Source organism: Oncorhynchus tshawytscha, linkage group LG05 (assembly GCF_018296145.1).
Source record: "Oncorhynchus tshawytscha isolate Ot180627B linkage group LG05, Otsh_v2.0, whole genome shotgun sequence".
NCBI lineage: Eukaryota > Metazoa > Chordata > Actinopteri > Salmoniformes > Salmonidae > Oncorhynchus > Oncorhynchus tshawytscha.
The window spans coordinates 50,907,073-50,933,351 of NC_056433.1; the positions used below are offsets into that span (position 1 = coordinate 50,907,073).

At 42.6% G+C, this 26,279-nt stretch overlaps 3 protein-coding genes across 3 annotated transcripts; 2 read left to right on the forward strand and 1 right to left on the reverse strand.

The window, feature by feature from the left end:
* Positions 1-219: 219 nt before the first annotated feature.
* Positions 220-4,403, reverse strand: LOC112251549. Its single transcript, XM_024422530.2, has 3 exons — positions 4,073-4,403; positions 3,277-3,907; positions 220-948 (listed from the first exon to the last, which is right to left on the reverse strand). Exons 1-2 carry the CDS (start codon positions 4,182-4,184, stop codon positions 3,456-3,458), a joined length of 564 nt encoding a protein of 187 aa, XP_024278298.2. The 5' UTR covers positions 4,185-4,403; the 3' UTR covers positions 220-948; positions 3,277-3,455.
* A 3,374-nt stretch (positions 4,404-7,777) lies between these two features.
* On the forward strand, positions 7,778-12,297 carry LOC112250789 (calreticulin). The gene is made up of 9 exons (XM_024421225.2): positions 7,778-7,977; positions 8,741-8,842; positions 9,135-9,338; positions 9,569-9,663; positions 9,765-9,974; positions 10,510-10,623; positions 10,863-11,006; positions 11,086-11,178; positions 11,324-12,297. The coding sequence occupies exons 1-9, from the start codon at positions 7,791-7,793 to the stop codon at positions 11,519-11,521; spliced, it is 1,347 nt and encodes a 448-aa protein (XP_024276993.1). The 5' UTR covers positions 7,778-7,790; the 3' UTR covers positions 11,522-12,297.
* A 555-nt stretch (positions 12,298-12,852) lies between these two features.
* Positions 12,853-26,251, forward strand: LOC112250788 (UV excision repair protein RAD23 homolog B). Its single transcript, XM_024421224.2, has 10 exons — positions 12,853-13,139; positions 14,694-14,775; positions 14,899-14,978; positions 15,233-15,624; positions 15,715-15,761; positions 15,865-15,992; positions 16,320-16,497; positions 23,038-23,267; positions 23,479-23,625; positions 23,746-26,251. Exons 1-10 carry the CDS (start codon positions 13,071-13,073, stop codon positions 23,857-23,859), a joined length of 1,467 nt encoding a protein of 488 aa, XP_024276992.1. The 5' UTR covers positions 12,853-13,070; the 3' UTR covers positions 23,860-26,251.
* The last annotated feature ends 28 nt before the right edge of the window (positions 26,252-26,279 follow it).

Genomic DNA, 26,279 nt, shown 5'->3' on the forward strand with positions numbered 1-26,279 from the left:
GGCAGCACCCAACGGGTTAGAATTTTCGGGGTCTAGCCTTAGACTTGGTGACATAGGGTCCCTATGAGTGTCAGAACACTGAGCCAATCACAGCGCAAGCTCCGTATTTTCTTCAGGCTTGACCCACCACCACAGAATGCACTGAGCTAGGCTGAAACACCTGCATTTTGGAGCTGCCTTACTCAAGAAAACAAGAGACCATGTTTGTATGCGTCTTTATTAACTCAATGATATATATATACATATATATATATTTTTACATTGTTTGCAAACATATGTGAGACACTGTATTAATGCCAAAATAACATGCAAAACAGGGGTGCTCAAAACGGGGGTCGCCACTGATACGTCTATAGAAAGTATGACACATTTGAATAGATTGTCCTTTTTGATCTAGGTCATTTCCCAAGCCCCAACACATTAAAGGTTTTTTAATAGAGAATGGTAAAGTATCCATACATTCTCAGTGTCAGATGTAGTGGAGCTCCATCATTTCCTGAAGAATCTCCTCCAAGGCCGCCTCCGTGGTCAGTTTGGGAGGCTTGTGACAGCCAATGAACTACAACAAATCAATCCCACTACAAATCTAGTCAATTCAGGAAAAGTGGAAAAACTCTGAAAATGTCCATTTTTGTCTTGGATCATGATGACTACAAATGCACAGAAGTGTGAACACAATTGGGTCCACAGCAAATATGGTCGACAGTCCCTCAGATAAGAGTGACAAGGAGCGGCGTTTGACTATCAATTATTCCTTCAGTACTACACGAGTGTGTAGCGATTAATTTATGATTGGGCATTAGAGTAGCCTACCTCCTTGGTGTCCTCCAGTGTGGTGTATGTGTAGTCTGCAGGGAGTGGAGGTGGCGGCTGGTCTGGACAAAGTGTCTGGTGAGAGCCAGCTGCTGCCTCAGCATGTTGAGTGCAAACACAGCAGGGCTGTATGCACTGAGGGCCGGGGAAGAGAGAGACAATAGAGGTGTGGTCAGTAGGATGAAGAGCTGGGCCTTTCCTATTTAGATAAGAGATTATGCTTCAGGCATTGTGTTAAACAATGGTGACAATGAGGTCACCAAAACCAATGATGTATACTGAAAACAAATATAAATGCAACGTGCAACAATTTCTAAGATTTTACTGAGTTACAGATCATATAAGGAAATCAGTCAATTGAAATACATTAATTAGGCCCTAATCTATGGATTTCACACGACTGGGCAGGGGTACAGCCATAGGTGGGTCTGGGAGTACATAGGCCAACCCACTGGGGAGCCAGGCCCAGCCAATCAGGATTAGTTTTTCCTCACAAAAGAGCTTTATTAAAGACAGAAATACACCTCAGCCCCCACCACCCTTAGGTGATCCCGCAGGTGATGAAGCCAGATGTGGAGTTTCTGACCTGACGTGATTACATGTGGTCTGCAGTTGTGAGGCCAGTTGGATGTACTGCCAAATTCTCTAAAACGACATGGTTACACATTGTTATGATAGAGAAATTAACATTAAATTCTCTGGCAACAGCTCTGGTGGACATTCCTGCAGTCAACATGCCAAATGCACACTCCCTCAAAACCTGACACATCTGTGGCATTGTGTTGTGACAAAACTGCACATTTTATGCCTTTTATTGTCCCCAGCACAAGGTGCACCTGTGTAATGAGCAAGTTGTTTAATCAGCTTCTTGATATGCCACACCTGTCAGGTGGATGGATTATCTTGGTGAAGGAGAAACGCTCACTAACTTTTCCTACACTTTTCAAAAACCTTTGACACCACAGGTAGTATACTAATGGGCCTGTAGTTAGTCACGTCAGCAGGGTCGCCTGATTTAAAGATGGCCGTTATTATGGCCGACTTCCATACCCTTGGAAACACCCAGAGACCAATAGATGTGTTGGTGACCCTAGTAATGGGGCCAATGAGTGACTCTTTGTAGTTTTTAAGAAAGGTAGAGTCCAGCCCAAACACATCTTTGGCTTTAGAGTTCTTTAGTGAGCTAATCACCTTGTTCACCTTTGACTCAGAAACCTCCCTTATGATGAAGACAGGTTGAGCATAATTTACTAGCACTGATCACAAGATACCAGTGGAGGGGTTCTGTGTCAGTACCCTGACAGAGTCAATAAAGTAGGAATTGAAGGCTATTGCTATTTCGACTGCATCCTGTGTTGGATTGTTATTCACCATGATTTCTAGTCTTTTTGCAGTGTTACTATGGTCTTTCACTGTTAACTTTTTTAGATTCTCCGAGATCAGTTTAGAATTTCCCTTTGCTTCACCAATTATGTTAATAAAAAAGTTTGCCTTGGCCTGTCTGATTTCTTTCAACACCTTATTTCTCAACATGGTAAACCTACGTCTGTCATGCTCTAATTTGGATCTTAGGGCTATTTTTAGAGCATAATCTGGTTCTTTCATCAATTTCCTGATTTCTCCATTTAGCCAAGGAAGAGTTCTCTTTTGGCCAGGTTTGGATTTGATTTTCTTTAGGAAACCATTTATTGTAGTCTGGATTGTGGATAGAAAAACTTGACTATCAGCTTCCACGTCTGTATAGGACAAGAGATCATTCCAGTTAATTCCCCTAATTGCGTTTTCAAAATAGCTTAATTCACTCTTAGGTATTCTTAGTTGATCCGGCTTTCTAACAGTAGAGAGGTTAAACCTGCTCTTAGACAGCTTTCTGGCTATAAGTGTCAGATTATGATCAGATAGCCCAGTAACCATATTGAATGATTTATGTTTAGCTCACATAATATAACTTAAAAGTATGCATTAAGGTGTCTGTAATAGTATACATGTGGCAAAAACAAATGTAGATATTAGATGCATTTGTATAGCTCCCTTTAAAAAAATTACAATGGTGGGGGAGTGCCAAGATGGTATAGGCACTGTGGCTTCAAAACAGCGCCACCTGTCAATCATCTAGTGTATATATAAATCACTGGGTGAAACAGTGCATCAACTACTGTAGCATAAAATCCCAAAACTACTTTAGAAGTTTGAGGCTCAACTGAGGAATTTTATTAAATGGGTTTATTGTTATTTTTTTATGAGCGAGAATTCTGCCTCTATCATCTGAACCGTGGCTGTAAAGACACACCCTCCACGGGCTCTGCACTGACTCGCCATGGGTTAGATCCACATAGGCCATCCCAACCGCCGGCCCTTGGGCTGCCATACCTACACAGACAGGGGAATGACAGACGGGTAGACATGTATAAATTACACTGACTAAAATGCAAATGTTTTTCTTTGTTGCAAATGTTACTGTACTTAGTTAGTGGACAAACTGGTGGACCAGGTGAAGGCCAGTCCGTCTGGTTGGGTCTGCATCTCGGACAAGGTGAAGGCCAGTCCGCCTGGTTGGGTCTGCATCTCGGACAAGGTGAAGGCCAGTCACTCTGATTGGGTCTGCACTGGGGCCTCTCTCACACACCTCGGCGAGCGCCTCTTCAAAACTTGAGACGGCATGATAGTTTCAGCCACAGAGTGGGAGCGAGATGACCTGGAATAGAAAGCCCTGCTGCCACGGAATGAATCAGCGATTTTACTGTAGTCTGTGGTTGATGTGGGACTGATTGTCCTTCTCTGAGACACTGGAGTACTTGTCGCTCCAAGATGTGTCTGAGACGCTGTAGTCCATGACCTCGCTGACCTCCCAATGCATCTTTGTCCCCGTCTCTGTCTCCCAAGTGCTCGGAGATCTCGCTGACACTACTCTGGTCTGTTTCAGTCTTGATCTCACTCTTGTAGTCCTCCCTGGGCTCTTCTGATGGGATCCTCTCCTCACACCTCCAGTACCACTGGCTGTCATTATCACACACCTTTTTTTCTTTTTTTTTCTCCGACATTCCAAGCGTGACCGGTGCGAGGTCGTCCAGTGACATAATATTAATGTTGAATTCTGCAGAGAAAACATGACTTCATGAATCAACTGGACTGAGTAAATTATATCAAAAACACTCTCTCTGGTTAACTAGCACTCAAAACATTTTCTTGAAGAAAGTTTCTCATTTCGCATTGCTTTTCACTACAACTCTACAGACATTCGACAAATGACCTGGCTTACCATCAGAGACTCCACTTCTCTCACTGATGGCATCATCGGAGGGCAGGTCCTCAGAGAAGAGCTCCGCCAGAGCGTCCAGGGCCTCAGGGAAGAGCTCCACCAGGGAGCACATCTCACTGAGGGGTGACACTGAGGACCGGGAGGGTTTGAGGTGCCTGGCCCTTGGGGATCCCTGACTGCCTGGGGAGGGGGCGTAGGGTGATGGAGTGAGGACTACTGAGGCAATGCGGATGGAGAGAAAAGGGCTGCGCTGGTCCAGGACTGGGCTGGAGAAGCGACTGGGTGATCCGCTGCACAGAGGAGAGGGTGGAGAGCGGGACTGGGCTCTGACTCAAGATGATCGGTCTGCCAGTGGAGGTGACGGGGAAACCTGGCTGCTTTGGATGAACAACTGTGGAATATAAGAAAAAGGACAGATGGGTGGTTAGATTACACATTGCTGGTACTAAATTGCTACTATTGTGAGCTACCTTTCTAGTTGTCATCTGTGAAGATTCTCTTGCTTCTTTGTGCAGGCTATACTCTGGCGACTCAAAAGAGCCCCCCAGGAGTTTCCTCATATCCTCCTCATCACTGTCCAGAGTCACACCTCTACCGGCCACCCTTATTGGAGTACCGGGTTTGGAACTACCCTATGGCGTGGCATCAAGATCCAGGCCTTTCTCCTTAGGCGCTACAGCAGGTGATACATGCACTCTCTTCTTCAGGAAGCGTTTCCCCTTCATGCTGAGGTCCCTGCTGGACTGGGCAGGCAGGGGCTTCTCCTTCTCCTAGGGGGCTGTTGGTATACGCCCATCAGCCAACAGCGCTGGTCCGTCCCTGGCCTGTTGACGATTTCGGATGCGGTTCTCTATGACAGCCAGTCGGCTCAGGGCCGTGCTCTGTGATGTGGACTCGACTGACTATGTCTGAGTCCAGCTCAGGGCTGGTAGCTGCAGCAGGTGGAGGGAGAACCTGCTCCCCCCACCCCCTCGAAAGCCCTCTGGTGGTGGGTCATCCCTCCCCAGCTTTTTGTTGATGACGTCATTGGGTTGGTCACTCACCGAGTTCTCTAAGGATAACAATAGGTCGCTCAAGTCCTGGAATGGGGTTTGTCTGGCTTGTGAAGTGTTTCTCCTATTGGCAACGATATCCACATATCCCTGGGGAGATAACAATAATGTCAAACATTCTGTGTATACTTTCTGGCCACGATTCTTGGATTTTGGGGTAGGTAGCTAAATTACCAAGCATTGAGTGTATTAAGTGGTGGACTTTTGGTTGTCCTTTTGGCCACATTTGAATCAAATAAAATCGTGTTTGTCACATGCGCCGAATACAACAGCTGTAGATCTGACTTTTTTACAGAACTGAAAAAGCGTGTGCGAGCAAGGAGGCCTACAAACCTAACTCAGTTACACCAGCTCTGTTGGGAGGAATGGGACAAAATTCATCCAAATTATTGTGGGAAGCTTGTGGAAGGAAACCCAGAACGTTTGACCCAAGTTAAACAATTTAAAGGCAATGCTACCCAATACTAATTGAGTGTATGTAAACCTCTGACGCACTGGGAATGTGATGAAAGAAATAAAAGCTGAAATAAATCATTCTGTCTACTATTATTCAGACATTTCACATTCTTAAAGTAAAGTGGTGATCCTTACTGACCTAAGACAGGGCATTCTTACTAGGATTAAATGTCAGGAATTGTGAAAAACGGAGTTTAAATCTATTTGGCTAAGGTGTATGTAAACTTCCGACTTCAACTGTATATACGTATACCTGGTTCTACTAGCTAACTATTCAATAATACATTTTGTCTGCAAATCATTTTAGTTGTTGTTCGTCGTTTTGATCATATAATAAATGCATGGGTCGAGAGTTTTGGAAACAGCAAAGCTATGCTTATCGTGGCAGTTTAAAAAAAATCCAGTAAATTAGCTACTTAGCCTACTAAGAAGCCTAAATGTACAGTACACTGGTCAGCTAGAGCGCTCTGCTTTGCAAAGTCATGTAGACTACAACACGTACACAATTGCGCACAGTTACAATGTATCCACCTGATTAGATGTATCCGTTTTGAGATTAACCTTGTAGCAATTACAGTGTCCAACTTCACCGTAAACGGAGACCCTCATACCCATGGGACGAGTCGTGGTTTATCAGAGTGATAATTGGGCCCAAAATCTGTCTTCTCCAGCAGGTGGCGATTTTTGTATGGAGGTCAGAGTGTCGAATTTGGTTAATAAAACATGGAATGTATTATTTCCTAAGTGTGGCTTATTTGATCGAATATAAGTTTCGTAATGGTTAGGTTGTTACGAGTGCACTGATATAAGTAGGACACATGACATCCAGGCAACTTTGAGAAATAACACTTTATATCGGAGTTGGGCCTGGTCGTCACTAGTTACCACAGCCATAAAGTCAGTTTCTATCGTTTCTCTTCTTAAAATGTTAAACCTAACCTTAACCACAGTGCTAAACTTATGCCTAACCTTAAATCAAATCCCAAAAAACCACATTTTTGTTTTCATTAATTTTTACGATAGGCCAAGCCAATTTTGACTTTGTGGCTTGTGGAAACTGTTGTGCCTGTTGTTTACACGCGTATCTTCCCTCTCGTTGGCTGGAATGGTGCCACCTGATATTGCCTCCTCCCGACTGCCTTCCGTTTTTAATACATTATTTCATATACATTTCATTGTTAGAGCGCCCCCTAGAGTATCTGGTCAAAATAATGGGTCATCTGTACGCGTCGACACATTCTACGGAAACCTGCATGGAAGACGTCATCTTTGAGAAAAGGCAGTTAATTTTTCTTAATTATTATTTATTTATTTATTAACAGTAACATGCAAAACATAAACATAACAGCCAGAGGGATTCCACAAAGAAATTAGACAAATTTAAAATAAATACAACTAATCCATATTATATCAATTCAAATACAGACATTACAGCGAATACATTTTTTTGACATTTTGTTTTGTATACGTTTTAAAGACTCTAAATCGTTTTCCAAATCAGATTTTTTTTAAATTAATAAAAGAAAAGGGTCTTTTTCTTCATAAATTGCGTGCGTTCTTTCTCCTCGCCCATTAGAGAAGGTTGGAGGGGCGGGACCTCTGACTTTGGGGTTTAAGAAGGGGGCGAGGAGAGAGGAATACGAGGAGGATGCAATTGAGATTATCCCTATGGAGTCATGACGTCTGAGTTTTATGGTTAGTGACCAAGAAAGCCTTTATTGTGTTACATGATTTCGTGGTGTGTGTCAACCTTGAGCAAGGGTGTATGACGTTCAATTTACTTTATTGCGGTGTGGAAAGTTGTGTTTTATTAGGATTTTAGGGAAACATTTGGACATAATGCACATTTGAATAATCACACTTAATAAATTAATGTTCATCCACAATCTTACACATTTCCACAACATAAAACAATATTTTCTGTCCACAATCATTGCTCCTCGCAAATTCTGAGAAATTATTTCAAATATGGCCCGCTCTTCGATGTGGAGGAGTTTTAGAATTAGCCTCTAACCGCTGGTCCAGGGTCAGCGGTTAGTTAAAGCTTTGTGATTGGGCAATCTGATGCTAGACCTGTGGTGAGGGACTACTTCGGCCTCGAGCCGATGTGTAATCCGAGCATTTCCGAAAGATAAATCGTGGTCTCATTTCATTGGACAAGATCTCGTCCAATGAGACACGGCCATCTGTGCAGGAATAGGGAGTTAGAAATGATCATATTACCTGTTTCCTTCAGCGTTTATAACCGACTTTCAGTGAAAAGCAGCACACAGAGTTTACCTGTTCAGCGGGACGGTGAAATCATGAGGGTCGCAGTGGCAATATTAACAGTTTTTGCATCGGTAGCTGTCACCATTGACGCTACTGTATACTTCAAGGAACAATTTCAGGATGGAGGTAAACGTGCCTTTTGTTTTTCTGATCATTCCTAAAATGTTTCTATATGATCGATAATGGTTTGGGGATCAAGGGCCCATACGTACCTCTTTTCTAGGTCAATTTTTAATCAACCATTTATGTTCTTTATACCTGGAATAGTCAATATCCAGACTATGGACTCCATTATGTCATTTCTATTGTTGAAACAACTTTTCTGTAATGTGGAACATGAGCTCTACACCCTGTTCGCCATGTCCATTTTAAATGAGTATCTTTTTAAAGTGAATGGATATCATAAAATATCATTATGGTCAGCATTTTTACAATGATCACTGTGTAGAAAACACACACCTTTTTTTTTATTTAGAAAAATACATTTTGTAATAGTATCATTGGGAAATAAATTGTTTTTTCCCCCCCTCAAAATATATAATTCAGCAGTGCACTGATCTGATCATAAGAAGTTATTTCACTTGGCTTCTTTGACAGCCTACAATATTTATTCAATCATGTGATCTTTATTTAACTAGGCAAGTCAGTTAAAAAAACTATTCTTTTTTACAATGACGGCCTACCCTGGCCAAACCCTTCCCTAACCCGGCTGGGCCAATTGTGCGCCACCCTATGGGTTTCCTGATCACGGCCAGTTGTGGTACAGCCCGGGAACGAACCAGGGCCTGTAGTGACTCCTCTAGCACTGAGATGCAGTGCCTTAGACCGCTGCGCCACTCGAGATACTTCCCTAGATCCGGACTAATGAGATTGTAAATGTTGTTTTCAGATGCATGGAAGAGTCGGTGGCTTGTATCAGAGCACAAGTCAGACTATGGCGAGTGGAAACTGACTGCTGGGAAGTTTTATGGTGACGCTGAGGCCGATAAAGGTGAGCTGAATGGGAATATATTGTAGTTTGATCACGGCAAGATGTTTCATTATGGAGATTTTGCCAGATCCTTCACTAAGTCTGAGTTTGCATATGCCAAATGGTTGCAAATGGCTCCTTAGATTGTGGATTGTTCGAAATGCAAATATATAAAATGTATTCTCTGGTCTCCAACCCTAATCAAAATGTAATCCACATGACACAGTACAGTATCACTATGCATCACTCACCTCCTATACCTGGGTTCAATTAAACCTACTGATGCTAATGTGTCTTCTTACCTGTCTTACAGGTCTCCAGACCAGCCAGGATGCCCGTTTCTATGCTCTCTCCAGCCGCTTTGAACCCTTCAGCAACGAGGGAAAGTCCCTGGTGGTCCAGTTCACTGTCAAACACGAGCAGAAGATTGACTGTGGGGGCGGATATGTCAAAATCTTCCCAGCAGACCTAGACCAGGCAGCTATGCACGGGGACTCGCAGTATTACATCATGTTTGGTGAGTGTGTGCAGAGCACCACTAAGTTTTTCTGACTGAGGAGTGACTTTTAGTCAGAGATGAATCCCTCTGTTATTTTCTTGACCCTAGGTCATTTACATTTTTGTCATTTAGCAGAGACATTCATTCAGTGAGACATTTTTTAGAAATGCCTGGATTTTACTGGTAGATTCTGTATTTTATTAACCTAACATTCAATAGGTTACATTCTTTAACCATCCATCCCACAGGGCCTGACATCTGTGGCTACAGCACCAAGAAGGTTCATGTCATCTTCAACTACAAAGGCAAGAACCACCTTATCAAGAAAGAAATCAAATGCAAGGTATGCCATTTTAAAATCCCTGAGCATTGCATTCCTTTACTGCATATTACCTGCCAGGTCTGACCTTTAACCTCTGCTGTTCTGCCCTTTTGTCTTTTCAGGATGACGAGCTGACACATCTGTACACTCTGATCCTGAACCCAGACCAGACATATGAGGTGAAGATCAACAATGAGAAGGTGGAGTCGGGCACTCTGGAGGATGACTGGGACATTTTGCCCCCAAAGACTGTCAAGGACCCCGAGGCCAAGAAGCCAGAGGACTGGGACGACAGGGCCAAAATCGACGACCCTACCGACACCAAGCCAGAGGTGAGCCTCTTTGAATGAAGAGATTTGATCGAACATAAGCCAGCATGGATATAAGTCCTATCAGAATCAGGTTTGAGAAATGTTATGCAAAGTCTACAGTAACATATAAGGAGAGGTACTGCTACTGGGAATGACAAAGCATTATTTTTTTTCCATTTTTGTCCAGGCAGTACTGTTTTGCTATTCAGCCCAGTGCATTTAGTCAGAAAACACAGTTCCACCAATCCACTTTGTCAAATGAACAGATGATCCCAAAGTTCCCCCAAGGCTAGTTACTCTTACATAAAGGCACAAAATGGAATCAGCACAGTCTATAACGAGTTGATAGGTATCACATTTGCTTTTGCCACAGTATGGACCCATTGTGTTTAACAAATGGTCTTTCTTCCTGCATTTAACAGTAAATGGACTAAGGCCAATGAGCACAAGCATTATTTGGTCCTGGTTTAGTTTCAGGAGTGATCTCTTTTGTCAAAGCACATTGTTTAGTTCTGTCACTGACCAAGTTGTAACTAATATTGAACTTTCTCACTAGGACTGGGAGAAGCCTGAGAACATCCCTGACCCTGATGCTAAGATCCCTGAGGACTGGGATGTGGACATGGATGGCGAGTGGGAGCCTCCTATGATCCCCAACCCAGAGTACCAGGTACAGACTGAGTTTGTACCAGTTGCTGATAACACTTAAATATAACTTTCATGAATAAGTTATAAATGCTTATAAAACCTTTATGTTAGTACATTCTAGAATACGCATGTATGCATAGCATATACTTATAACTTATTAATAAGAATTAAACTATTTATCAGTTTTCCTTCCATGATTTAAATCTGCATTATACAGCTAGTGCACCACAGGTAGTCTTATAACTGGCCTTATCTTTCCAGGGAGAGTGGAAGGCAAAGCAAATTGACAACCCTGACTACAAAGGTGCCTGGGTGCACCCTGAGATCGATAACCCCGAGTACACTGCCGATGCCGCCATCTACAAGTTTGGCAACATTGGAGTGTTGGGTCTGGACCTGTGGCAGGTATGTTAGACCTCAGACAGTGAATGTTGTTGTTGAAGGGTAATTATGAGCTTGATGATAAAGTTGCCTCTTTTTATAGGTGAAGTCTGGCACCATCTTTGACAACTTCCTGATTGGTGATGATATAAAAGAGGCTGAGGAGTTTGGAAACGAGACATGGGGAGCTACAAAGGTAGGATTTTGTTATTATCATAATAAGTTTCTGTTTTTCATAACTTAGTATGAGTTCAGTTTGATATTAATTTTCAAATGTAAGAGAAAAATATACCAGTCCCACAGCACTCTCTCTCAATGACCCATTTTCCTTTGCAAATCAGGCACCAGAAAAGAAAATGAAGGATGCACAGGAGGAGGAGGAGAGGAAAGCAAGAGAGGAGGAGGAGGAGAAGAGCAAGAAGGACACTGCTGATGATGAGGGGGATGAAGAGGATGATGAGCCAGAGGATGATGACGATGACAGCCCAACGGAAGAGGAGGAAGGGGAAGATCCCAAGAAGGACAAGGACGAGTTGTAAATGAAACCGGATAGAGGACGTGTCTGTCCTGCCCGATCTCCTCGCCGATGGAGTGACTGCTGTGCATCATCACATTGAGTAATACCCTACGGACTTGGCACTCCTGTGAAAACCTATTTTTCAGGTGTAGGGGTGGGAAAGGGGCAGGCAATGTTTGCCTTTTTTAAGAGGTTCACTTTTTTTTGGAAAGAGTTTAGGGTTGAAGAACTGGGTTTAAGTTTTTAGTTTCCGTCAGTTTAATTTAAGATATTTTCCCCTTTGTTCAGAATGTGGTCTATCATGTCCATGTGTCCTACAGTTGCTCTAGGTGCTGCTGCCACCGGCTCCCTTGCTTTTGTCATCAGCTACCATCAGTTCATCCCTTCAGTGTCAAAGAAAATTATTATTTCCCCATATTTGTCATCAATCTTACCAGAAGTTGTCTATGTTGGGAAACAAATCAGGGGCATATCAGTTGTTGTTTCTTTATACTTTTTCTCTAAATGATTTATTTTTATACAGTGGTATGCAGTACTGTACTATACATTATTATTATTAACATCTGTTTAATTTATTCCCACAATCATCCTCTGTATGTCCAACCATTCCCATGCTCTGTGTTGTACATGTTGCCCCACAGGCCTTGCTTTAGTTGTATGGCAGCTGCAGAGATGACTGTATGAGACTTAAGGATCTAAACTGTGACTGTCTTTTTTTTTTTTTCTCAAAACATGCGACTGTCCCCATGGCACACTGTCTTTTGAGTTTCAGTAAATAAATTAAGCTTTTTCTTTCAATAATACTGTTAAGTATTTCTAGTAAAGTTAGCTCCTGATTTTGTGATATGGGTTGGTCTTAGCATTTATAAAATGGGGTTGAAGACCTACCGTAGACACGCTGTCAAACAATATCAAAGTGGAAGTCTCTAAACGTGTCTTGCGATGCTGATCTGGACATTTACCTTGAAGGCTGAGATACTAAGGCAAATCGAGTTGACACAGTAGAAAAACCTTTACATGAGTAGAGGCACTCTTGACCATGCTTGGGTGTGTTTTCCCATCCTGAGGACACTCCGAAGGCGATGGGCCTTTTCGCCTAAACTGTATTCTGGGACAATCCATACACGGATACTTAAATGCATGCAATTTTGACATTACTCAACATATATAACTCTTTGTTTCCATTATAAGTTTACAATTCCTTGACTGATACTTTTATGAATTAATATTTCTGTCAGTCATGTTTTAAATACTCTTTTAAATCCCCCAAAATAATTTACTAAGTCATTTTGTTTTAAGAGGTGGGACTAGACGGCATTTGATATTGGGTAAACCATGACATGCACGTGCCATCGATGAATTTAGATCCACGAGGTACAGTCTAGCCCCTAGCAGTATGTCTTGTCTCAGGCCGCAAGTAGATGGCGTCTGACTACACTACAACACAACCAATACAGCGAGATAGCTGAGTCACAGAACTAGGTAGGCTACTGTGGAAAAAGCAACAGTACAGAAACGGGTGTGAACACGGTTATAGAAGCACCTGGCAATTATCGGGAATCGTCTTGAAGATGTTGTCCATAACGTTGAAGACTCTTCAGCAGCAAACGTTTAAAATCGAAATAGATCCAGAACTAACCGTGAGTACTGAGTAGTGGAAGTTAGTGACTCTGGTAAATACGCTTGAGGCCGGGGAAGAGGGGCTTGGAGCAACCAGGGCCTTGGCCAATGCGATCTAATCAGGAGAGGGGGGTGCTATTTTATATCATGTTTTCATTGTTCATGTTACATTGTAACTGTTGGGTGTTGGTGTCAAATCGCGATTTTCGTTGCGCTTGGGAGATTACTTGGCTGTATCCTCATGTGAATGACGATGCAAGATTTTACGAGCCTGGTATAGGTACCACGGAGGCGCACTCGTGTACCCCTTTTTCTGGACTGTAGGAATTGGGTGGAGGGGGGCGTTCTGTACATTTGTTATGACAAATGTGTGTATTTGTTTATACACTTTAGGCATACATCGAATTTGTGTTTTGTATAAAAGAGGATGTTAAATTACCCCCCTCTAGCAATAACAGTAAATGAAAATGAGTAGACTAATAATAATATTAAAATAATAATGATAGTAATAATGAATTAAAATATGCATTTGATATCATCTACATTACAACTATTCATGTTGTCTATAGAAATAACGCCGTACCATATTAGTGGGCTATCGATTAATACAATTTATATTTTTTTTAAAGAAGATAATTACACCATATTATGACTGATTGCTGTTTTCAATACTTTTCTAGTGTCAACACATAGTCTGCTTTGCATATTCATCTGCTCTATATTCCTGTCTTAATTTACAGGTGATGTTTCCCCTTTAGAAGGCAACTACCAGAATACCTCACATAGCAGTAACGTCTAGGGTTCAACCTTAAGAGTTGCGTTCTACTATAGTACTGCTGTCAACGAGAATGCTTTCCCTGTCAACTCACGTGGTAAAAAGGTGTAGCTACATACACCTGATTAGCAAGACCCTGATTTGTTTAATCGGGTGTGTTAGCAGTAGCACAGGTCTTGAACAAAAGCCTGCATACCCCGAGGGTCCACGGGACCAGAATTGAGCAACGCTGCATTAGTGTAACCTTTAGATGTAAATAGTAGTACTGAAAGTGCCCACTAAAGGCCTTAAGTATGACTCTGCACAAGCTATGGTATCTGTTTTATAAACTCTTTCTCTGGGCCTATAATGCTGATTGACTGGTTACATTTCTGGCAACAACACTGTGGTTAGCAACTCCACAGCTCCGTTTTAAAACGGGAACGTTTATTACTGTATCATTAACTCGTGTAGTGAGTGTCAACTTTAAAAATACATTAATGGCTTATCACATAAGGGATAAGTAGATCACATAAGTAGATCGATTGAAATGCATCTGTCTATAAGTGTATCTGTATACTTTCTCAAACGAACTCACAACAAGGTGAAGTAATGACTGAATGTGAATGACAATTTTTTCACTCCAAATCCCATAATCCTCAAGGATTCTGCTTTATGACTGAGATGAGACATATCATGTGTCATCATGTTATGTTCCGGAGAGATGATCAGAATGTCCTGCCCATAGAGATACAACTGAATGGGCTCTATCTCTAGTCCTGTTTAACAGCTTGTCATTCTGTCATTCTGTTATTGGCAGGTAAAAGCCCTGAAGGAGAAGATTGAGGTTGAGAAAGGGAAGGTTGGCTATCCAGCCGCAGGGCAAAAGCTCATCTATGCAGGTAAGCGAGGCATCTTATCTCTAACTGCATTGTTGGAGTATTCTTGACTATCAATCCGACACCTCTGGAATGTTGTAGCCTATATATTTATTTTAACAGGTTCTTCTTGTTGGGTTATTATAGGCAAAATCTTGAATGATGACATACCTTTAAAAGACTACAAAATTGATGAGAAAAACTTTGTGGTTGTCATGGTTACAAAGGTAAGATTTCAACACTGTTTTAATGAATTGGTTGGTAACCATTCATATGTGAGGATAATATGGAAATGATTCCTTTATAGTAAAACTTGAATAAAGGACAAACAGGACAGCCATTAATGTGATAATAATACTGTCATTACAGCGTTAATGATAGTAGAAGCAGGAGTTTATCATTTGTATTATCTAAAGATGAGATAGTTGTTTGTCGTCACTGTGGTCATCTTTGGGCAGTCCTTTCTGTTGTCTCCCTACAGCCCAAACCTCCAGCTCCTCCACAGATTTCTCCTCAGGCAACCCCAGCCCCAGCCTCTAGCCCTGCTCCCGCCCCTGCGCCTCCTGTTGTTTCTGGGCTGTCCCTGTCAGACATTACCTGTTCTACTTCTCCTGCCCCCATGGAGAACTCAACCCTCTCCCCTACACCCACACCCGCCCCTGCCTCAAACCCCACAAAATCAGTGGAGCCCTCCACACCCCTATCCCCTGTACCAGCCCCTGCTTCTATTCCCCTTGAAGCTCTGGGGGCCAATGCAGCCCCAGCTCCTGCCGCAGCAGCATGCTCTGTCCCTGTCTCACCCTCAGAGGACAAGCCTCACGGGGAGCACCCCGAACTGCCCCTCGCCACTACGCCAGCCCTCTCCTCCTCTAGGTATTGACATATGATAACATATTTTGGATGGCTACCATATTTTTTGTTCATAACTGTGTTTGTTTTAATCAATGTTTTTTCTCTCAACAGCCTTGTTGATGACTTAAGTCTCTTGGAAGAAGCAGCATCGATACTGGGTAACGAAGAGTCTAGTCTAATCTTTCACATCACAATATCATGCTTCGTCTTCCCGTTGATTTATGACCCTGTATCCTATTCCCCTCTCTCGCTGCGAGCCAGTGACAGGACAAGCGTATGAGAATCTGGTGTCTGAAATCATGTCTATGGGATATGAAAGGGAGCAGGTTATTGCAGCACTGCGAGCCAGTTACAACAACCCAGACAGAGCCGTGGAGTACCTGCTAATGGTGAATTTCTATCCTATCAGTGATTTAATGGTAAATGAGTGTATTATTACCTGTAAGCAGTGGAGACAATTCCAACGTTACATTTGAAAACTCAGTGCCAGACTCTGCCAGTACTGCCAGTACTGACAATCTGAAAGCAGTATGCACACATAATACAAAAGGATTTTCAGTCCCAAAGCTGTACACAGTTCACGGTATGTTTATCCATCTATGTGCCTTACAATGAGAAGCTCTTTGATCACTTGCAAAAGAGCAATATAAATGCACTTCATTAGTATTACTTCATTTTCCTGAGGGATCATAAATTCTTCTCTCCACATCCTCCAGGGGATTCCGTCCGAGGCTGATCTTCAGCCAGTGGAAGCGCTCCAACACAGAGTTCTGGCCAACCTCAATCCCACTGCCCCAGTTCCTGCCCCAGCCTCTGCTCCAGCCTCTGCTCCATCCTCTGCTCCAGCTTCTGATCCAGCCACAGATATAGTCCAGCCCCCACCAGCAGCCACCAGTGAGACCCCCCCCCCACACACACTCTTCTGTTGCTCTTTTACCAGGCCTAGGTCGCTCTCATACCAACCAATCATTTCTCTGGACACACACTGCCAGGCCCGTGTCCTGGCTGTTCTGCCGCCTTAGGCGATACAAAAGAGGTGATGCCCTCCTTTCCCCGCAAAAATAGAATAGTGTAGCTTACAGTGTCGGCCCACAATGCAATTTTCTGAAAGCCCATCCATGTCGTACCGTTTGTAAAACAGGCAGTTGCATTTACTTTATTTAGCCTAGTCCTGATTCCTGATCAAGGCTTAATAAAAACCCATCATTTTGTCTATTTAAGATCAGCATATCATCTACCCAAGTTTATCAGGAGTTATTTTGCACTTTACACAGAGGGAAACGCAGAAGTATTTTCTTTGCTATGATCAGCTCGTCAAACAATTGACGAATAGGCCTACAATTGAAATTACTGACTCGTTACAATTTAGCCCACGGAGTGAAACTCTCGGACAGCAGTCGTGAATAGCTTCATTTTATTCCATATTGTCCATTTTATTTTGACCTGATCTGTTTTTAGGATGTGGTGTTTGTTAACCTTTTACTGCAGGGGGCTAAATCAGGGTCATACAGAGTGTTTCTCGGTAGTCGTAAACAAATCGACTTTGAAACAAAAGTATTCACCTCACACACATGGTTATGGGCTTAAAAAAAGAAGACACTTGTATCATGTCAGATATAGAGTTGAAATGTATTACATTTTGAGTTTGCATCCCGATATTACACTTTATATACATCACATAAGACTAAAATATATCAAAACCTTTGTCGTAAAAAAACAGTCATTATTTATTAATGATAAAATTATGAAAAATGTGAATAATATTCCACCCATGAGACCAAAGAGGGCGCTTTTGGTCATTGACTGCAGGAAAGGGCTACCATGCAAAGTAATGTTCAAATCCCCCCCAATTTTTTTTTTTTTGATAGGGCACCATTTAGACTATTTGATCGGAGACGTGCATGATGTAAAAAAAAAGGTCTGTCCCATAACATTTTCATGAATATGGTCTCCAGTTTGTAGGCTACAAGTAAGCATTTCACTGTTAGTCTAGTCTAGCGACTCCTGTGCTGGGCCGGGTGCAGTGCCCGCTGACACGGTCACCAGGTGTACAGTTTTTCATCCGAAACATTGGTGTGGCTGGCTTCCGGGTTAAGTGGACATTGTGTCAAGAAGCAGTGCGGCTTGGTTGGGTTCTGTTTCGGAGGACACACAGCTTTCGACCTTTATCTCTCCCGAGTCCGTACGGGAGTTGCAGCGATGAGACAGGACTGTAACTACCAATTGGATACCACAAAATTGGGGAGAAAAAGGGGTAGATTTTTTAAAATGTTTACTAATTTATTACAAATGAAAAGTTGAAATGGCTTGAGTCAATATGTATTTATCGCCTTTGTTATGGCAAACTTAAATAACGTCAGGAGTAAATATTTGCTTAACAAGTCACAAAATAAGTTGGATGGACTCACTCTGTGTGCAATAATAGTGTTTAACATGATTTTTGATTGACTACTTCATCTTTGTAGCCCACACATTATCTATAAGGTCTCTCAATCAAATTTCAAACACAGATTCAACCACAAAGACCGGGGAGTTTTTCCAATGCCTTGCAAGGAAGGGCACCTATAGGTAGATGGGTAAAAAAAATAAAAAATAATTAAAAGCAGACATTGAATATCCCTTTGAACACGGTGAACTTATTAATTACACTTTGGATGGTGTATCAATACACCCAGTCACTACAAAGTTACAGGTGTCCTCCATTACTCAGTTGCCGGAGAGGAAGGAAAACACTCAGGGATTTCACCACGAGGCCAATGGTGACTTTAAAACAGTTACAGAGTTTAATGGCTGTGATAGGAGAAAACTGAGGATGGGTCGAAAACATTGTAGTTACTCCACAATCTAACCTAATTGACAGAGTAAAAAGAAGGAAGATTGTACAGTACATAAATATGACAAAGTATGCAAAATATTACAAAACAAGGCACTTTTTATTTATTTATTTATTTCACCTTTATTTAACCAGGTAGGCTAGTTGAGAACAAGTTCTCATTTACAACTGCGACCTGGCCAAGATAAAGCATAGCAGTGTGAGCAGAAAACACAGAGTTACACATGGAATAAACAAATTAACAAGTCAATAACACAGTAGAAAACAAAGGGGGAGTCTATATACAATGTACAATGTGTGCAAAAGGCATGAGGAGGTAGACGAATAGTTACAATTTTGCAGATTAACACTGGAGTGATATATGATCAGATGGTCATGTACAGGTAGAGATATTGGTGTGCAAAAGAGCAGAAAAGTAAATAAATAAAAACAGTATGGGGATGAGGTAGGTGAAAATGGGTGGGCTATTTACCAATAGACTAACAGCTGCAGCGATCGGTTAGCTGCTCAGATAGCTGATGTTTGAAGTTGGTGAGGGAGATAAAAGTCTCAACTTCAGCGATTTTTGCAACTCGTTCCAGTGACAGGCAGCAGAGTACTGGAACGAAAGGCGGCCAAATGAGGTGTTGGCTTTAGGGATGATCAGTGAGATACACCTGCTGGAGCGCGTGCACGGATGGGTGTTGCCATCGTGACCAGTGAACTGAGATAAGGCGGAGCTTTACCTAGCATGGACTTGTAGATGACCTGGAGCCAGTGGGTCTGGCGACGAATATGTAGCGAGGGCCAGCCGACTAGAGCATACAAGTCGCAGTGGTGGGTGGTATAAGGTGCTTTAGTGACAAAACGGATGGCACTGTGATATACTGCATCCAGTTTGCTGAGTAGAGTGTTGGAAGCCATTTTGTAGATGACATCGCCGAAGTCGAGGATTGGTAGGATAGTCAGTTTTACTAGGGTAAGCTTGGCGGCGTGAGTGAAGGAGGCTTTGTTGCGGAATAGAAAGCCGACTCTTGATTTGATTTTTGATTGGAGGTGTTTGATATGAGTCTGGAAGGAGAGTTTGCAGTCTAGCCAGACACCTAGGTACTTATAGATGTCCACATATTCAAGGTCGGAACCATCCAGGGTGGTGATGCTAGTCGGGCATGCGGGTGCAGGCAGCGATCGGTTGAAAAGCATGCATTTGGTTTTACTAGCGTTTAAGAGGAGTTGGAGGCCACGGAAGGAGTGTTGTATGGCATTGAAGCTTGTTTGGAGGTTAGATAGCACAGTGTCCAATGACGGGCCGAAAGTATATAGAATCGTCTGCGTAGAGGTGGATCAGGGAATCGCCCGCAGCAAGAGCAACATCATTGATATACACAGAGAAAAGAGTCGGCCCGAGAATTGAACCCTGTGGTACCCCCATAGAGACTGCCAGAGGAAGCATGCCCTCCGATTTGACACACTGAACTCTGTCTGCAAAGTAATTGGTGAACCAGGCAAGGCAGTCATCCGAAAACCGAGGCTACTGAGTCTGCCGATGAGAATATGGTGATTGACAGAGTCGAAAGCCTTGGCAAGGTCGATGAAGACGGCTGCACTGAAGTAATACTGCAAGAAATGTGGCTAAGTAATTAACATTTTGTCCTGAATACGTGTTTTGTTTGGGGCAAATCCAATACAACACATTACTGAGTAGCCACTCCATATTTTAGAGCATAGTGGTGGCTGCATCATGTTATGGGTATGCTTGTAATCGTTAAGGACTCGGGAGTTTTTCAGGATAAAAAATAAATGGAATCGAGCTAAGCACATGTAAAATCCTGGAGTAAAACCTGGTTCGATCCGCTTTCCACCATACACTGGGAGTTGAATGCATCTTTAAGCAGCATAATAACCTAAAACACAAGGCCAAATCTACATTGGAGTTGCTTACCGATAACAAAGTGAATGTTCCTGAGTTGCTGAGTTTTAACTTAAATCAACTCGACATTTTTTAAAATTTTTATTTGATTTATTTCACCTTTATTTAACCAGGTAGGCTAGTTGAGAACAAGTTCTCATTTGCAACTGCGACCTGGCCAAGATAAAGCATAGCAGTGTGAACAGACAACACAGAGTTACACATGGAGTAAACAATTAACAAGTCAATAACACAGTAGAAAAAAAGAGTCTATATACATTGTGTGCAAAAGGCATGAGGAGGTAGGCAAATAATTACAATTTTGCAGATTAACACTGGAGTGATAAATGATCAGATGGTCATGTACAGGTAGAGATATTGGTGTGCAAAAGAGCAGAAAAGTAAATAAATAAAAACAGTATGGGGATGAAGTAGGTAAAATTGGGTGGGCTATTTACCGATAGACTATGTACAGCTGCAGCGAACAGTTAGCTGCTCAGATAGCAGATGTTTGAAATTGGTGGGGGAGATAAAAGTCTCCAACTTCAGCGATTTTTGCAATTCGTTCCAGTCACAGGCAGCAGAGAACTGGAACGAAAGGCGGCCAAATGAGGTGTTGGCTTTAGGGATGATCAGTGAGATACACCTGCTGGAGCGTGTGCTACGGGTGGGTGTTGCCATCGTGACCAGTGAACTGAGATAAGGCGGAGCTTTACCTAGCATGGACTTGTAGATGACCTGGAGCCAGTGGGTCTGGCGATGAATATGTAGCGAGGGCCAGCTGACTAGAGCATACAGGTCGCAGTGGTGGGTGGTATAAGGTGCTTTAGTAACAAAACGGATGGCACTGTGATAAACTGCATCCAGTTTGCTGAGTAGAGTGTTGGAAGCTATTTTGTAGATGACATCGCCGAAGTCGAGGATCGGTAGGATAGTCAGTTTTACTAGGGTAAGTTTGGCGGCGTGAGTGAAGGAGGCTTTGTTGCGGAATAGAAAGCCGACTCTAGATTTGATTTTCGATTGGAGATGTTTGATATGAGTCTGGAAGGAGAGTTTACAGTCTAGCCAGACACCTAGGTACTTATAGATGTCCACATATTCTAGGTCGGAACCATCCTAGTCGGGCGTGCGGGTGCAGGCAGTGAACGGTTGAAAAGCATGCATTTGGTTTTACTAGCGTTTAAGAGCAGTTGGAGGCCACGGAAGGAGTGTTGTATGGCATTGAAGCTCGTTTGGAGGTTAGATAGCACAGTGTCCAAGGACAGGCCGGAAGTATACAGAATGGTGTCGTCTGCGTAGAGGTGGATCAGGGAATCGCCCGCAGCAAGAGCAACATCATTGATATATACAGAGAAAAGAGTCGGCCCGAGAATTGAACCCTGTGGCACCCCCATAGAGACTGCCAGAGGACCGGACAGCATGCCCTCCGATTTGACACACTGAACCCTGTCTGCAAAGTAGTTGGTGAACCAGGCAAGGCAGTCATCAGAAAAACCGAGGCTACTGAGTCTGCCGATAAGAATATGGTGATTGACAGAGTCGAAAGCCTTGGCAAGGTCGATGAAGACGGCTGCACAGTACTGTCTTTTATCGATGGCGGTTATGATATCGTTTAGTACCTTGAGCGTGGCTGAGGTGCACCCGTGACTGGCTTGGAAACCAGATTGCACAGCAGAGAAGGTACAGTGGGATTCGAGATGGTCAGTGGCCTGTTTGTTGACTTGGCTTTCGAAGACCTTAGATAGGCAGGGCAGGATGGATATAGGTCTGTAACAGAACTTTTTGGAGTTAGAGCTACAGGATGCAAATTTCTGCCTGAAGAAGCTGGCCTTTGCTTTCCTGACTGACTGCGTGTATTGGGTCCTGACTTCCCTGAACAGTTGCATATCGCGGGGACTATTCGATGCTATTGCAGTCCGCCACAGGATGTTTTTGCGCTGGTCGAGGGCAGTCAGGTCTGGAATGAACCAAGGGCTATATCTGTTCTTAGTTCTGCATTTTTTGAACGGAGCATGCTTATCTAAAATGGTGAGGAAGTTACTTTTAAAGAATGACCAGACATCCTCAACTGACGGGATGAGGTCAATATCCTTCCAGGATACCCGGGCCAGGTCGATTAGAAAGGCCTGCTCACAGAAGTGTTTCTATGGCAAGACCTGAAAATGGTTGTCTAGCAATGATCAACAACCAATTTGACAGAGCTTGAAGAATTTTGAAAATAATAATGGGCAAATGTTTCACAATCTAGGTGTGGAAAGCGCTTAGAGACTTACCTAGAAAAACTCACAGTTGTAACCGCTGCCAAAGGTAATTCTACAACGTATTGACTCAGAGGTGTGAATACTTATGCAAAGTTAGATATTTCTCTATTTCATTTTCAATGCATTTGCATGTCTAAAAATATGTTTTTACTTTGTCATTATGGGGTATTATGTATAGATGGGTAAAACAAAAAGTACTCCATTTTGAATTCAGGCTGTAACACAATTTTGGGGGAAATAAGTCAAGGGGTATGAATACTTTCTGAAGGCACCATATATACGTTTTCATTGTTTTTAGGCAGAATTATGAATGGTGTTATGTGTTGTTGGAGGTGTGTCTTGGTCAGTTTAGTTTGGAAAATGCAGCACTCGTCAATCTACCGCCCTAGGCTGCTCATTACTCTGTTTCATAGAAGTTTTTGAACTTTGTGCCCATTCTTGTTTTGGAACAGGCGCAGTGTCTTCAACCCAGCAGCCCCCCTCGTCTGGTGGGCTGACTGGTGGGCTACCTGGTGGGCTTACTGGTGGGCTTACTGGTGGAGGTACTGGGGGTGGGAACCCTCTGGAGTTCCTGAGGAACCAGCCACAATTCCAGCAGATGAGACAGATCATCCAGCAGAACCCAACTCTTCTTCCTGCCCTGCTCCAGCAGCTGGGCAGAGATAACCCCCAGTTGCTGCAGGTTAGTGGGGAGACCGGACATCCCAGTGTCTGCATGCTGTCTCTCTCCATCCACGTAGCCCTGCTTATCAGCTTGGCTTTCCAGACACAAGCTGGACTGATGGAAGGCTGGGGATATTCTGTGGTTTAGATTCTGTTTTGTTTTAGCCTACTAAAAAGGAAATCCTATTTCTATTCGTAAGGGTTAGTAGGGAGATGTTCTTTCTTTGCAGCAAATTACCCAGCACCAGGAGAGGTTTGTGCAGATGCTGAATGAGCCTCAAGGAGGAGAGATGGTAGAGGAGGGAGCTGAGGCCCAGGGGGCGCCACAGACTAACTACATCCAGGTCACCCCACAAGAGAAGGAGGCCATCGAGAGGGTAGGAGTACTTATGGTTACTAATTATGATTTAACTCATTAAATATTACGTTATCTATTGGTATGCTCCCTGTGTGTTATTGGTTATAAGCTGACTGTTGCCAATGTGTTTTCGTTACAGTTGAAAGCCTTGGGATTTCCAGAGGGACTTGTCATTCAAGCATATTTTGCATGTGAGAAGAACGAGAATCTAGCTGCCAATTTTCTGCTCCAACAAACATTTGATGACGAGTGAACGTGCCTGCCTTGGCATGAAGGGGAAGAATGGAGGGCTAGTGAATGAGTAATAGTGCTCCAGAATGTGCTTTTGAAGGAAGGAGTGGAAAAAGTTACCCAAAGTGACAGGTCTTCCCGGATGCTTTTCATTGGACAAAGACGTGATGTGTTGTTACTGTCAGCTAGGCCTTCTCCATTCTGAGTGTTATATCTCCATGGTCTCTCTCTCTCTCTCTCTCTCTCTCTCTCTCTCTCTCTCTCTCTCTCTCTCTCTCTCTCTCACTGCTGCTATACCTGCTCCTTGTGCCGTGTCCATCTATAGAGTTACAGTGGGCAGCTTGCCCTCACCATATATTGCTTTTCAACCCCTCGCAAATAAAACCCCAAGCATACATTAGCTGGTTGATTCATATTTGTTATGTAAACCTCATCTCCTGGGAAAATATACTTGAGTGTCCTGTGATAAAATGACAAAACCAGCAAAATGGCCACGGAACTCAAATGTGTTGTTTGTTTTCTAGGCCGAGGCTGCGAATCCGACATTTCTCGACCCTCCGTTCTGACAGCTAAAGGTCCCGAAGCTTCTGCGCATGTGTGTGATTCTCTACTCTACTCACAGTCTCTGCTCTTCTAATACAGACCCCCCCCCCTTCACCTTTCTCACTGTCCATCGTGAATGATAATTCTTTCATTTTTACAGGTGAAATGCCCATGCAGAATCTGCATACCAACCTTGTGATCTCAATCAGTTTCATGGGGATATGCATTTAGATCTTCTTATACCGCGTTGTTTAGAAATAGCCTACAGTGTTGTTTAGAATTATGTACAGTGATTGAATTTTAGAGCAGACGGTACTTAGTTTCAATCAAAGCAAATATTATGCCTAGTAGAGCACACTTGTGTTTTGGCCACATGAGAGAAAAATCCGACCCTTCACACAATCATCTTAAAATCTCATACGGAATTAGTTTTTTTTTTGTCTTACAGTAACGTTATACTATGCTATTATATTTGGTCCTGTTATGTTGAACACTATCATTATGTGATGTTGCAGACATTGATTCAGCTTTGATCTAACTTTAGTAATAAAGCCCCGTTCGTTCACCAGAGCAGAGAGTAGCCTGTTCTCTATGAGTAGAGCGGAGACTGTACGTAAAGTAGAGAATTCCGCACATATGCAGAAGCTTCGGGACCTTTAGTTGTTGGGTAGAGGGGTCCAGAATCCGCAGCCACTCCGTTGTTTTATTATTTGTCTCCACAACGCTTCTTATTTCTCTCAGCTGATCATTACTGTCCAACCTTTCCAATATGTTTGGGATATTTTGCCAATGAAGTGTCCTATTAATGTTGGAGAGTTGCTTTGTCACTTTATTTGACTGTTACAAAGGGAACATTTCTTTGTAGAAGAGAAGGATGTTCTGTGATGGATGTGTCATCGTATTAAAATATTATAACACTGTAAAATGAGACATGGTAGATGGTAGGGAATACTGGATTTGGTTCCAGATGTGCCCCAGTGTAGTTTCACTGTAAGGTACCAAATGATTTTACAAAAGGAAGTTTTAGCCACATAGTTTTTTTTCTCTTTTTTTTTCGATATCATTGCTCAACAGTTGAAGGCTAGTTGAAGCTGAAAGTCAATTGAGCCATGTCCTTAATATTTTTTTAGAATCACTTTAAGCATATAACAAGATTCTGCTCTCTCTGGACACTGTTTTTGTGTGTGTTTTGATTGCCCCTGATCCTTAATGTATTATATCAAAAGAAATCATGCTGCAAGTTTATTAACCATGTAATTGCTCTCTCATGCCTCGTGGTTTGTCTCATTTTGTTGAAGAGTAATTGTTTGTTTGTGCAAAGTCATGTACAGCTTTCAAAGGTCTATCGTTAGTCGATATGTATTTTTGTTTTTGCAAAGATGAGTGCTATAGGATTTACGTTGCCTATCAAAAGTAAACACCCATCTCATAAAAGGTGCTAGAATGAAGGTAAGTTCTGGAAGTCCTATAAGCCAAAAGAAAACAAGTAAACATCCCACAAAACTGGCCTTGGCTTTTCATTTTTCTCTTGTGTGTAGATGGGAAAGATTGACCCAGCAGAGTTTCTGACTGTACATGGAGTTGATTTATGCTTTTGCAAAAGGAAGCACTTTAATGTGAAGGCTGTTGCTCTGAGATATGTACGGTTGGTTAATTGCATGAGTGTATAACAGAGGCTCTAGCTGAGCTATGGCATGCTGTGGAACCACAGGAGTGATGATTTCAGCATCTAAGTTTTAGTTTTTTAGTTTAGTTTTGTTTTCTTTGAAACTACAATAAAGCAAAAGGGTTTTAGACTTAAATGCACCACTTGAAGGTTTATTTAAGGTTATTATTTCAGCGTTATGTCAAATAAATAGCTTTTTACAGAGCTTTAAAATTGTGTCATTGATTACAAAA